This window comes from Alosa alosa, chromosome 1 (genome assembly GCF_017589495.1).
Source record: "Alosa alosa isolate M-15738 ecotype Scorff River chromosome 1, AALO_Geno_1.1, whole genome shotgun sequence".
NCBI classification, from domain to species: Eukaryota; Metazoa; Chordata; class Actinopteri; order Clupeiformes; family Clupeidae; genus Alosa; species Alosa alosa.
Genome location: NC_063189.1, coordinates 36,600,324 through 36,613,350, shown reverse-complemented (window position 1 = coordinate 36,613,350; position 13,027 = coordinate 36,600,324). Strand labels below are relative to the sequence as shown.

At 44.2% G+C, this 13,027-nt stretch overlaps 3 protein-coding genes across 3 annotated transcripts in view; all 3 read left to right on the top strand.

The window, feature by feature from the left end:
* Positions 1–1,951, top strand: part of prom1b (prominin 1 b) — a 37,958-nt gene extending 36,007 nt beyond the window's left edge. Inside the window, exons 27-28 of the mRNA XM_048260102.1 lie at positions 80–114; positions 228–1,951. Coding sequence (XP_048116059.1) covers positions 80–101 — 22 coding nt within the window. The 3' untranslated portion in view covers positions 102–114; positions 228–1,951. The remainder of the gene's footprint in view (positions 1–79; positions 115–227) is intronic.
* A 1,800-nt stretch (positions 1,952–3,751) lies between these two features.
* fgfbp2b (fibroblast growth factor binding protein 2b) lies at positions 3,752–5,652 on the top strand. The gene is made up of 2 exons (XM_048256386.1): positions 3,752–4,758; positions 5,058–5,652. Exon 1 carries the CDS (start codon positions 3,833–3,835, stop codon positions 4,748–4,750), a length of 918 nt encoding a protein of 305 aa, XP_048112343.1. The 5' UTR covers positions 3,752–3,832; the 3' UTR covers positions 4,751–4,758; positions 5,058–5,652.
* A 3,425-nt stretch (positions 5,653–9,077) lies between these two features.
* fgfbp1b (fibroblast growth factor binding protein 1b) lies at positions 9,078–10,404 on the top strand. Its single transcript, XM_048257168.1, has 2 exons — positions 9,078–9,145; positions 9,327–10,404. Exon 2 carries the CDS (start codon positions 9,363–9,365, stop codon positions 10,044–10,046), a length of 684 nt encoding a protein of 227 aa, XP_048113125.1. The 5' UTR covers positions 9,078–9,145; positions 9,327–9,362; the 3' UTR covers positions 10,047–10,404.
* Positions 10,405–13,027: the final 2,623 nt, after the last annotated feature.

Sequence of the window (13,027 nt, the reverse complement as noted above, 5' to 3'; positions counted from 1 at the left end):
TGATATCCACTATTATTGGACCTATTCATCATCATAATCTCAACACTGATGGTGTTCCTGTCTCTTGTCATATTTACAGTGGTAATGAGAACTGGAGCTAATCTGTCCTCCCTGGTGAGTTGACCATGTTCTATCTCAGGAATATTCTAGAAATATCCATGATTGTTGTTGGCCAGCTGTGTTTGTTCCTTCCCTATTGTAAAGAATCATGTCTCTCTCTCACACAGTGAGTGACGGTGGAGGAATCACATTCCAGAGAAAAGAAGAAGAATGGAAGCTAGCGGGGGAAACTGCATCAGAGTGACCTCATCAGAGGTCATTTCAAAGCATCTCCTCACTGCTGACATAACCACTACCCTTACAACACACCTTCGGTCGCTCCACCCCTCACTCACACCTCCACAGGCCCAGAGAACCCCTCTCTACTCAGAACTGACCAGCTCTGCCCATCAAGAACCCAGACAAGTCCCTCAGTCCACCAGAACCCTTCACCTCTGGTCAACCACCCTGACCTGTCGTTCTTCAGCAAAGGAAGCGTCTACAAACTGCACAAATGCCCATAGTACATTTCACAAAAAATGTGTTTGTTTTTGTATTCCAAACACTGCGAAAGACAGAATGAACTGACCCACTGAGCGTGACCCTGCAGTTTGAGTGATGACGAGCTTCCCTCTGTGATCACGAATGTATATTTCTATTCATATCAGCACTGGCTTTGACCACTACGCACGTGCAAGCTGAAAACCGTGTCACAAATGTATGTTTTTGTATTTCACTTTCAAAACACTTTTTTGAAAGTTTTATATATATTTTTGTTAATACTTTTCTAAACAATGTTAATAGTGAATTCTTTTTTGTGTGTGTGTGCGGATGTGATTATGACTTTATGATCAAATATGGCCGTAGTCTTATCCAGTGTGGCACAAGTAGGAAAGAGCATTGTCAAAAGTAAGTTCAGGTCACTCTCAAACTGACTTACTGTCAGAGACGTCTGAATAGTGTGTTTTAATACAGGCTCGCATTCAGAATGGTCCATATTTGCCATCATACCTCTTAGTCTTACACTGACATTAACTCTCAGAGTTTGTACAAAAGGGATCTTAAACCGTGATAGGCAAGGGAGCTTGGTAGCTGAATCATAATGAAAAATGTAATGAAAATTGTGACTTTTTTATGATTATTTATGTCAGTCAGCATCAACAGTAGATGTAAGAGTGTTTCAAATTTCACTAGCAGAAATTTGATTAGGTGTTAATTATTAACCTATAAACCAGCATTTATACAACGTATACACAAACTCATTGATGTATTAACCTCATGTCATTGTAGAGGCCAAACACTGGATGAGAACGACAGTCCTGGAAGCCAAAACTAGTAGTTGTCAGGAGTATGATGAAAGGTACTTTAGTTTAGTAAAGGGTGCGTTATCAGGTGATAACCTGCATTGGCCATGGTCATCAGTATTCAAATCCAAAAACTACAGCATATATGACATTCCCAAAAGATCTTATTTACATTTTTTGGTTGACACCTACTTTGAGGGGAAAGCTGTATGCTTCATAGAGCCTAGTTATGATATTACGTAGTGTATGATTTAGTCTAAAGTGTTAATGTCTGTCAGAGAGAGACGATCCAGATGTTACACACCTCTTGCATAATTCCCCCCCAAGTAAGTGTTGCTGTATTTTTTTTCAGTGTTTCACTGTACTCTTTATTCATTTTCTTTTCTCTGTCCTCACGGAGTCATGTTGCAGTGGTCTGGTAGTGTACCTGGACTACAGGACAGCACTCAGAGGCACGGGACCGTAACGTCAGCACTCCTGGTGTCTGAACAAGGAGGGGCCGCTGATCAATGTGAATATGAGTCCGCTGGGGGGGACAACCACTGAAATAGCTCTTGAGCAATTGTGTGGACATAAATCATGATTAAAGAGTAATTTGTAAAATGTGATTTTCGGTGGAGTGTGTCCTTTCTTGTTTGCTCGTTCATCCTCCTGTGTCCTTTAGTTTTTTTTTTTTTTTAGATAGAGTGCGTGCACTGCAGGCAGTGTGTTCAATTTTGAGAAAATTATTCCAATGAGAGAATTATGTGGACCGATTGTTTCCCCTTGTTTTGAGCAACATACTATATAGGAATGTTCTGATAGCTCAACATTCCTATACAACAAGTATACAAGTAAATGACTCTCATCTGGAACGGGCCTTGATAGCTTCCGTAATCACTGGTGGCCAGGCTCAGCACACTGCACTGGGGGGGAGAGACGCTATGTGCAGTATGCAAGGGAGCCCCGGGCTGATGTGCGGTCACTCTGTGGTCAGCGCCTTGTCTCTGTGACCCGAACACACACCCAAACAAACCAGACAGTCCGTCTACACATACACACACACACACACACTCACACACAGACACACGCTTATCTCTGCTCTGTCTCCACTGGCCCCAGCGGGGAAAGCCAGCGCTGCTGGTCTACTGCTGTTCGGGGGGAACTGCATTTAAGGGTGATAGGCGAGGTGGCGTGATGCCCCCCCATCCCTCCCTCACTCAGGCCCAGCCGCGGGCCGTCAGAGAGGGGGAGAGCCGAGCTGGTGTTGGAGTGGTTCCAGGGGCCGGTGGTCCCACCCTTCACCCCCCGCCCCCCTTCCCTAGATCACCCCACCCTGTCCCGCCTGCTCTGATCAATCCCTTCCCCACTGGTGGTGTTTACACAGCCGAGACCCAGCCGCTGACAACGAGGGCCTTTCTATTCCAGCCATTTCTGCAGATGGAGAAGCTGGGAAAAGGCTTGTGTATGAAGAACAGCGTCCACACATATCTCTCTGTCTCTCTGTCTCACCCTTTCATACGCTTCTGTTTTTTCCCCCATTACCCCGCCCCTTCCTCTCTCTATTCTAAATGTCCTTTTCCTCCTTTTTTGCACAACCTGAGCACACAGAAAGCAAGACACACACAGCACATGCACTCATAAACGTGCAGGCAGACAGACTCTCCAGTCGGCTAACATGTAACATATGGAAAATTACCAAAGTCAGCAGTCTGAGGCTGCCGGGCAGATAGGGTTTCATCTTTGGTTCTCTGGCTATTCCATGTCTAAAATCCTCCAAATGCTCATCACCATGAACTTACCCTGAACATGAAGCCTAAACGAGTGCATGATCAGTATGGAATATGCATGAGCGTAGTGTAGGCTTAACTAGATCAGTGCTAGTTATTGGACAAAATATATTCTAAATGGGTGGAAGACTTCATTCAAGCAACATAGACAAATAAACAGCTGGCATATTGCAGTAGTTCCTCCTTACGAAACTTGGTCCTCTGTTTTTTTCTTTCTCTCTTTTAAACATTCACATGAATAGTCAATGGGCCACTTATGTGTGCGTGTAAGATTATATAATGTCTGGTAAGGGCTCTAGACCGCTTGGCTTCATATGTTTAATCATCTACTACCATCCGACCCCATAAACCACTAATACCAGCAGCTCCCATTTACCCCTACACCCCCCCCCCCGCCCTACTCCATGTGTTTGCCACTTTGCCATCCAGCAGCAGCTCCGGTTCACCCCCCCCCCCAGTTGTGTGTGTGTGTGTGTGTGTGTGTGTGTGTGTGTGTGTGTGTGTGTGTGTGCATATGTGTGTGTGTGTGTGTGTGTGTGTGTGTGTGTGTGTGTGTGTGTGTGTCTCTCTCAATGGCCTCTTTGTGGGGCTAACGTTTATAAAAGGTAGCAAGACTCCTCTGGCTCCGCTGCACAGGACTGAGCCTCTCCTCCTCCCAGCACACCTCTCCTCTCTCTTCTCTCTCTCTCTCTCTCTCACACACCTACCATCCCTCCAGCCATGCGTGTTCTGGTCAGGGCTGCGCTGCTGCTGGCCTGCTGTGTGTGGGCGACCCGGGGCCAGGCCCAGAGCAGCCAGGCCGGCACCAACGCCAACCCCAACCAGGGCAGTCAGAGCAACAGTCAGAGCAGCAGCAGCAGCAGCAGCAACAACAACAACAACAGCAACATGCCGAGCACCAACACCAACTCCAACACCAACGGCAGCAGGCAGCGCAGCATCTGGGACGAGCCCATCCGGTTCAGCACCAAGGGTAAGGACGCCTGCACCATGGTCATCTCCGGCCAGGGCGACTTCACCAAGCTGCGCGTCTCCTGCAAGAACAAGGGCAAGTCCTACTGGTGCGACTTCCTGGGCAAGCCCAACCACTGCCGCGCCTACAACAACAACCCACGCCACTACTTCACCCAGATCATGTGGGAGATGCGCAAGCTGCCCAGCGCCTGCCAGGGCGCACGCTCCTACAAGCCACTCATGTGCAAGGCCTCCAGCGATGACACCCAGATGGCCTTCCACACCTCCTGGCCCAAGATGACCACCGCTCGCCCAGCTCAGCCTGGTCAGGACCGCCAAAAGCAGGAGCAGCAGCAGAATCAGCAACAGCAGCAGAACCAGCAACAGCAGCAGAACCAGCAACAGCAGCAGAATCAGCAGCAGCCTGGCAAACCCAGCACCACCACCACCAAGGCTCCCGCTCAGAAGCAGCAGAAGCCCCAGCAGCCGAAGCCAGGGAAGACACAGCAGAACAAGCCCGCCGGCAAACCCAGCCAGCCCAAGAAGCCCACGGCCAAGCCCAAGAGCACCACGGCCAAGCCCACGCCATACGGCGATAACAAAGCCAGCAAGCTGGCTCAGGAGTACTGCTGGAAAAGCTTCCAGGGCATCTGCGCCTACTTTATCGGCTGGTTCCAGAACTAAAACAGGGGGTGAGGAATGTTTTCTTTGCTTTGGGCACATTTGGCGGAATTTTAAACAAATACTTAAATATCTTGTAGATGGCTTTGTTTTGGTGTGTGTGTGTGTGTGTGTGTGTGCTTGAGTGTATGCCTGTATCTATGAATGACCATGTCTGTGTATATGTCTGTGTGCATGTGTTAGCTTGAGAGTCTAGTAGTTGGAGGAAACAGGATTTTGCGTACATTATGATTCCTGGTTCTGTGTATTGTATATATGCCTTTACCCTTTGTTGTTTACGATGAACAATCCTGCTCTCATGTTTTTATAGGTCTGCTGTAAAGACATCGAAGAGATTCAGATTTCTTCTCGGTTGATGCAGAAGCAGACACTGTTCAGTGATTCACTGGAGGAGCGAGCCAATTTGTGTTTTGTAAAGCAGAATGCAGCCATCTTGTGACATTTGTTGTCAATAAACCACCTTTGCTACTTTCCTGCGTACAGTATGTTGCTGTTCTATTTGCTCATCTAGTGCTTCTCTCTGCAGCCGCTGTTGAAACGTTTGCTTTTAGCTTCTTTTTTTCAACATTTACTTACAAGCCAAACGGTTTGGGTGTGTGGTACTTGAAAAATGTTTGCTTTGAAGAAAGACAGTAAAACATGAAACATTTATGGGGGTGCAATGAGCTGTAGACTTATGCTTGATGCTTGTAAAAGGCATTCTTTGCAATGGCAGATATGTAAATTAACATTTTGTATATGCAATGATTTTCACTATCGCTGAATCAAGGAGAGATTTTGTGTCTTTGAGCTTGCAGAAGACACAAAACTCTCACCAATGGTTCACTGTCTGTCTCCTTTCAACATCTGAATGGAAATCCAAATGGTATGAATGTACACATTTAATAAACAATAGACTGATAACACCCTTTCTCCTCCTCAGACATTTTTAATTTTGGGGGCTGAGTGACAGTTTTACTGTATCCACACCACAGTTTGAGATCACACTGAAGTAGTCATTACACTCCCCAGTCATTCCCCAACCTCTGGGAATTCAGTCAGCATTGACCGAGTCACAGTAGATGTTTGAAGTAAGGAGTCCTTTTAAACAGGATCAAATAAATGTGCTCGAGTGTCAGTTCACATGGAATGAGTTTGTGCTTCACTAAACATACTACACATTTAACCATTGTGTAAAATAAACATTCAAAAACTACTGCAGCGCAGATTTATGACCATCTGGGTGTTAGTGTTTCACAAGGACACCTCTGTTCACAGAAGCAGTAGGTCTGAGGTATTACCAGCAGATGGCACTGTAAGAAAACCACACAATAATCAACAGAGGGCGAAGTATTACTTCTGGTGGGTGGAAAAAACAGGTGAAAGATTTACTGAATTGCAGCCAATTTGAAAACCTACACCCCAGGTACGTCTCAACGGGCCTAGAAACACAGGACAAAAACAAATGAATGAGATAAGACTCCATGATAAGCAGGTGATAAAACATTTAAGGTGCTGCCGAGCTTCGGTCTCCGTGATACATCAATACAACATTAAATATGGGTGAGTCACTTCCTGTAGGCACCCAGGGTCTGCTGCCAACTCGCTGGTTACAACTTTTGGCAGGTTGTGTGCAGGTTGTGTGCGTGTGTGTGTGTGTGTGTGTGTGTGTGTGTGTGTGTGTGTGTGTGTGTGTGTGTGTGTGTGTGTGTATGTGTGCGTGCGTGCGTGTGTGTGTGTTTCATGTTTCCTTTCCTTTGATTACAGATATATGTCTCCTGGAAATATACTCAGGTGTGTAACAGTTATTTGGCTAACAATAATTCAGCCACCCATACCCTTGTAGCTTTAATGAAGGGTTTAGACCACACAAGCCCATATTTATACGGGATGAAGGGGGTTGTTTACTGATACTCTAATTACTCTGATCACTGATGAGCACCGATGCACTGATGAGCCTGTAAATATAAATGAAAGATTGAATATAGCAATGAATTGAGCTATTTATTGTGAAAAGGCTAAATGAATAATATGTCCAAGAAATTGTGATCAGCATCACTATCATTATCATCGTCATCATCATCAGTAATGTGATGGTAATTTTAATACAACAGATGAATGAAGACCCAGACCAATGGTAGGAAAAAAACTAGACAAAGAAATAGTTAGGGTTTAAGTACACAACAGCAAAGGATAGATAATCATACAGTAACAGTGGCAAAGTCAGGAGCCATCCACCCTCTTCAATGGCGCAAATGTTTTTTGTTTTTAATGTAAAACAGAAAACAAGAAATTATATCAACCCTGATGCCTTACATTATCCATAGTAACAGTGCAGATATCATACAGGGTCACGATGTAGGAGCATAGAAATGCAGAACATTAAACCACGTATTGGAATATTGGACATAATGCAGAGCATTAAACCACATAATGGAATATTGAACATAATGCAAAACATTAAACCACATATTGGAGTATTGGCCATAATGCAGAACATTAAACCACATATTGGAATATTGGCCATAATGCAGAACATTAAACCACATATAGGAGTATTGGCCATAATGCAGAACATTAAACAACACATTGGCATATTGGCCATAATGCAGAACATTAAACAACACATTGGAATATTGGACATAATGCAGAACATTAAACTACACATTGGAATATTCCACTTTCTCTTAAATGCAAAATACATATTCAATGTGTCAATCTAGTGACAGTGCTTCAATAAACCCACTGATTGTCATTCACTGCCATACAACCATGTAAAGATATGTTGGTGATCCAACACCTGGAATATAGGTACACAGTCCTAACATGTAAATAAATAGTACATATGCAGACATGGGAGTGGAATTTCTATATGCACTGTGGTTCTTATCAGTAATGAGAAGCTTTGCCCTAGCAGAACTAACTGGGGCTAAGCAGAACTGAAGTGCTTATAAAAATAACCTGGTATGAAGCAGTCTCACAGGTCACATGGGACATATACTGTAGGCACTACTACCTGCTAGGAAGACCCTCATGGTAGACATAAGTAGTATCATAATTTACAATTTGCATAAATCTAATGGCGGAAATTGCCTATGGGCTTAGTGCACTTTGTGCACTTACATTACTCCTTAATGCCAAGGTGCTGTGTGACTTGACAGCACTTCAAGGATATGCATTGCTACAGAGCTTCAGTCACACTAAGAAGAATGCACTTGTGGCTTAAATGCACTGCCTTCAGAAAGTGTTGAACTGTGCAGGGCCTGAGATCAGTGTTCTTTATGGCCTAAACACACTGGTAGCATACTGCACAGACTCACATGTCTGATTTCCAAAGGCATCAGAATTCACTCACGCATGGAGTGGCTGAATTAGTTCAGTAGAGGTAGATACTACTTTTACATAATGTGATATGTGAATGTAGTCTCTCTCTGCCTCTCTGTGTGTGTGTGTGTGTGTGTGTGTGTGAGAGAGAGAGAGAGAGAGAGTGTGTATGCACGTGTGCGTGTGTGCATACGTGTGTGCTCACACACTGTATTTTCCACTGCGGGGGTGTGCCCTTGTACTTGTTCATAAACTCCACTGCTGCCCCCTCCGGCTCCTTGTTCTCTGCACCCTTTCCCATTCTCCACTCAGACCCCCAGAGGGTCCTCCATTAAACCACTTTCCACAACCCTTCCACATTCCAAAGGTTACCATGACGACCTCTGACTCAATACACAGATCTTTAGCTAGTTGGTGAGAGATAGGCTAATGCAAAAGGACCATCGGAGAGATGACAATATGTCATATAGGACCATTCATTAAAGTGTTTTGTCTACTCTAACTTCTCACAAGAACACTGTGATGTAACGCTTTGTACTTTTTAACCAGACAGTGATCTAATTGGAGACAGAGAGTTGGACCACATGTCTAACGCCTTCTATTTGACAAGCACTGTTTTTTTTTTTTTTGTTTTTTTTTTTTTTTTATTTTAAAAGTTGAGACTTATAAAATGTCCTAATACATAGCGTACAAATTGTTATTTATTGGCAATGTTTAATGACAAAGCTAATAAAACAATGTTGGACATATGCTATAAAATTTGTACGTTACTCTGTTTTAAAATTAAAAATCCCACACGCATCTTTGACCGCAAGTATGGCACAATGGCAAATCCAAAGCCCTCGCCTTTAGAACATGGCATATCCGGTTTCCGGAGGCAATTTACAACTTTCCCCAATAGGCTACATTTCGACTTCTGATTCATACGCGGGAGTAAGCAGTGTTTTTTTTTTTTTTTTTTTTGGGGGTCCGTTGCGAGAGAGGTGGGCGTGTCAGGATACATATAAATAATGCACGAAATGTTATACCAGGTATATCCTACAAGCGCAAGAGTCAGCATCCTTACAATACCCTAAAGTAGACGTGCTGTTGTTGGTAAGCAGAATTTACACACGTTGCCGGTCAGATGTAACTGCTATAGATTTTGTCGACAGGTGTCCAATGTTTCATAAGATTATTAGATAGGCTATAAATAATCGATGACGGATGGAAAATAATGAATGTCTGTAGGTCTATGTGAATTATTAATAAAAGTAATTAATTTGTGTTTTAATAGGTTTCTCAAATTTGTGTGGAAATACCCTCAAGGACCATGCCTGCCTTCAGAAACCTCGTGCTGCTGTTTCTACTTGCATGCATAGCGCAGCATGTCTCCGAAGCAGGGAGTGACAAGGGTCGCGAGAAGAAGGGTAAAACAGACGGGGTTGACAGTAGCAGCGGTTCAAGAACTCCAAGAGGTAACGACAACGTGCCCAAGGGGAAGTTTACTACCAAGGACAAGGCGCAGTGCACGTGGAAGGCAGAGGGCACGGACACTTACATTATGACCATCACTTGCAAGAAAGGCAAAAAAAGTAGCGAGTGCACTTATACCGCTAGACCTGACACTTGTCCAGGTTATTCTGGCAATACCAAAGGATACTGGAAACAAATTGCACGTGATCTTAAGAAGCAAAAGAAACTGTGCCAAGATCCTGGCGCTCTTATCAAGGCTGGTATGTGTAAGCGCGCGCCACAGGACGCACACTTCAAGCTCGAAGACGCAACACCAAACGTGGACTTGACAAAAGTCGTGGAACAGAGAAAGCCAGTCGATGGTAAGGAACAGGTGTCGACGTCTACAAAGAGGACAACCACAGTCTCTGCGCCAGTAGGAGCAAAGGATACGTCCTGCACAGAGCGTGTCGATCATAAGAAGCTAGCCGAGGAAAAATGCGGGAGCTGGGCTAGTCTCTGTAACTTCCTCTTTACCATTGTACAAAGTGGGGACTGCTAGTGTTTTCACTGCCTCTGTGTTTGTTTGTATGTTTGTTTGTTTGTTTGTTTGTTTGTTTGTTTGTGTGTGTGTGCGCGCGCGCAGGTGTGCGCCTGTGTGAGTGAGATAGAGGTTTTTCAATGCATACATGTCGAAAAGTTCCGAAATTTGCACCCATAGCACTGCAATATGCTGAAAAGCTTATTTTTTTCACTTGTTCTTAATGACTTATTCGTTTTCATTATCAGTATAATATAGATCTAAAAAGTAAGACATCAATAGCACAACTATAACCAAATACATGTCAAATGATGTATGCTGATTTTGCTTCGATGTTGTACTTAAACCACACCACTGTATTTATGTTGGACAAATACAAATAAATATATAAATACAAATAGTGTTTGTCTTTTGGTATGCATGTTTCAATTTTCATACAGTGTTTCATGATGACTTCGACAGGCTGCCATAGGTTTTTCGTTGTGTGGCCAGGGTATGCTTAGGTGTTCTTCTCAGCTTATTATTGGCTGTAATGGAAATTCAAGACCTACTTTTTATGAATCCTACCCCTGATTGTAGTAGAGTCACTCCTATGTTACACTTCAGACATGCAGAACACACGTGTTGGCAGGAGTAGAAGTGTACAAATGAGTCTTTCCAGACCTGCAACAGGAGGTGAATGGAGAAAACATAAGTATTTATTCTGTGTGTGTGTGTGTGTGTCAACACATCTACAATAGTCAGGCATTGTGAGTGGCTACATTCCTTTACCTAAATGCGATATAGTGTGGATTTCCCCCTGAAAAGCCATGCTTACATTTTCTAACTGCAATTAAAAGAGGTCAAAGGGACGGCGCCAGAGTCAGGAGAATGGGATAACCCCTGCTACTTCCTGAGCCTACATGCAATCCCCATGCAAATGAAAAAGCCTCTTTTATTAACAGACTCCAGGCTCACTTTTGTATATATTTGTTTCTTCTTAACTGTGCTTTTTTATTGGTGTGTGTGCATGTTATTGTACATATATTATGTAACTAAATGTGAACATTTATGTATGTGAGTGGCTATGAGTATCACTCTCTCTTTCCATAAGTATGAAAGAGGGAGAGAGAGAGAGAATAAGGGAATGCACAGGTACTGGAAGGATCAGCTTTAGGTCCAAGTATGTAAAGTGGTGACCTGTTCACCACAGGTGTGCATCAAACCAGACCCCTGCCACCTGCGTACTTTCCCTAATGGAATCCTCTCTCCAGCGCCAGACTTCCAGGTCTGGGTAATGACTGACAGGGCAGGCCTTGGCCTCTGCTCTTTCATTTAGCTGGAGGTGATGCTCTCACTGCCCCCTTCACATCTGGGTGTGTGCATTTGAATCTGTGGCAGGGTCTCCACTGCCTGCCCAGATGGGACGTGTCTTCAGCCTATAATTCCAGGCTTTCCAGAAGAGCCGAGACAGCTGGTCCGTTGGGCTGGCCTATGCATCGGAATGCTCTTCTCACTCTTGAGAGAATGTATAGTGTATGATGACACGGTGATGTGTTTCTGTGGGATACATTAATGTGAGAAAATACACACACACACACACATTGAAAACGTTGCTCAGGGTAATTTTACTCTGGATGTGGAGGTTTAGGGCTGAAAACAAACTGCTTTCCCCAGACATTCACTAAAAGTGTGTGCAGAGACGATCCAGCATTCTGGAGATTTTTTCTCCCTTTATTTAAACATTATTGTGTCATGGGCAGAAAGGTATGTAACATCTAAATAATTTACAAAATTAATGATGCTGCCTAAATGAGACTTGTGTGCATTTGTGATTGGATGTATTCATGTTGCCTAACACAGTGTGTTCCAAACATGGAAGACATATGGCTGATCACCTAAACATCCCACAAGACTGTGTAAACACACTTCCACCTTGGCGAATAAATGGATCTTCCAGACCACACAGTCTACTTTCCATATGCTCCCCAAGACAAAACAACACTACACTATATCAGGTTCCTATTCAAGACCCCGGTACCAACAAAATGGACAAAATTAAGTCTTTGTGGCCCTGTCTGGCAGAGTAATTCCCAGAAAGAGTACTGAGCTCTTTGAAGTCCAAGGTGAGGTTATCTCAGGAGGTGGCCTTAGGGATGTGCCAGTGTCGGTCTGGTTACGTATGCCCTCACTGCTCTGTGCCGAGGCCATTCATTACAGGTTGTGATGGAAAACTGGATTTTCTCCAAAGCCTGTCGGTGTTTGCATAACCACATGTCGATAGGAGACACGAGAGCGCCATTTTTGTACAGGCATGCAGCAGAATGTGCAACACCCTCTTCATGTCTTCTGAACGTCTTTCTGTGAAACATATCACGGGAACCCCCCAGATTTAACCCCCCTCTCGCTCTCTCTCACTCTCTCTCAATCACTCTCTCTCTCTCTCTCTCTCTCTCTGAGGGATAATAACTCCCTCAGAATGGTGACAGACCTAGAGGAGAGGGTCCATTCAACAGAGATACAAAGGGCCTGTGGCGGAAGAGCGACGTGGGCAGTGGGAGAGGCTAAGCACGGGACACGGTGTTGCAGTAAATCTCTATTCTCCGCAACACTAGCTCCTTTTATCTCCCACACTCCCCCGAACAGGGCAGGCCGTCGCTGGACAAGTCCTCACATGCCATGAGCGTACAACCAACTCCGCTACAAAGACATGGCTTTTTTAAACATGTGTGCCATTGGCGGCTTGCCTGTTTGAAGAGCCTTAGTATGTTATACTCAAATACATAACAGCCTATGTGTATGTGTGTGTGTGTGTGTGTGTGTGTTTGTGTGTGAGAGAGAGAGAGAGAGAGTGTGTGTGTGTGTGTGAGAGAGAGTGTGTGGTGGATGGTTGTAATGGAAATGTAACATGAATAAAAACAGAACTGCACTGATGCAGGTCAATTGTAGCTATAGAAAATGAGTTGTGTATGTAAGTGTGTGTGTGCACTTAGTGTGTATGTAAGTGTGTGTGTGCGTGTGTG

What these genes read in the sequence shown, in the direction of transcription:
- fgfbp2b (XM_048256386.1), top strand. Translation starts at nt 3,833, where the DNA reads ATGCGTGTTCTGGTCAGGGCTGCGCTGCTGCTGGCCTGCTGTGTGTGG.
- fgfbp1b (XM_048257168.1), top strand. Translation starts at nt 9,363, where the DNA reads ATGCCTGCCTTCAGAAACCTCGTGCTGCTGTTTCTACTTGCATGCATA.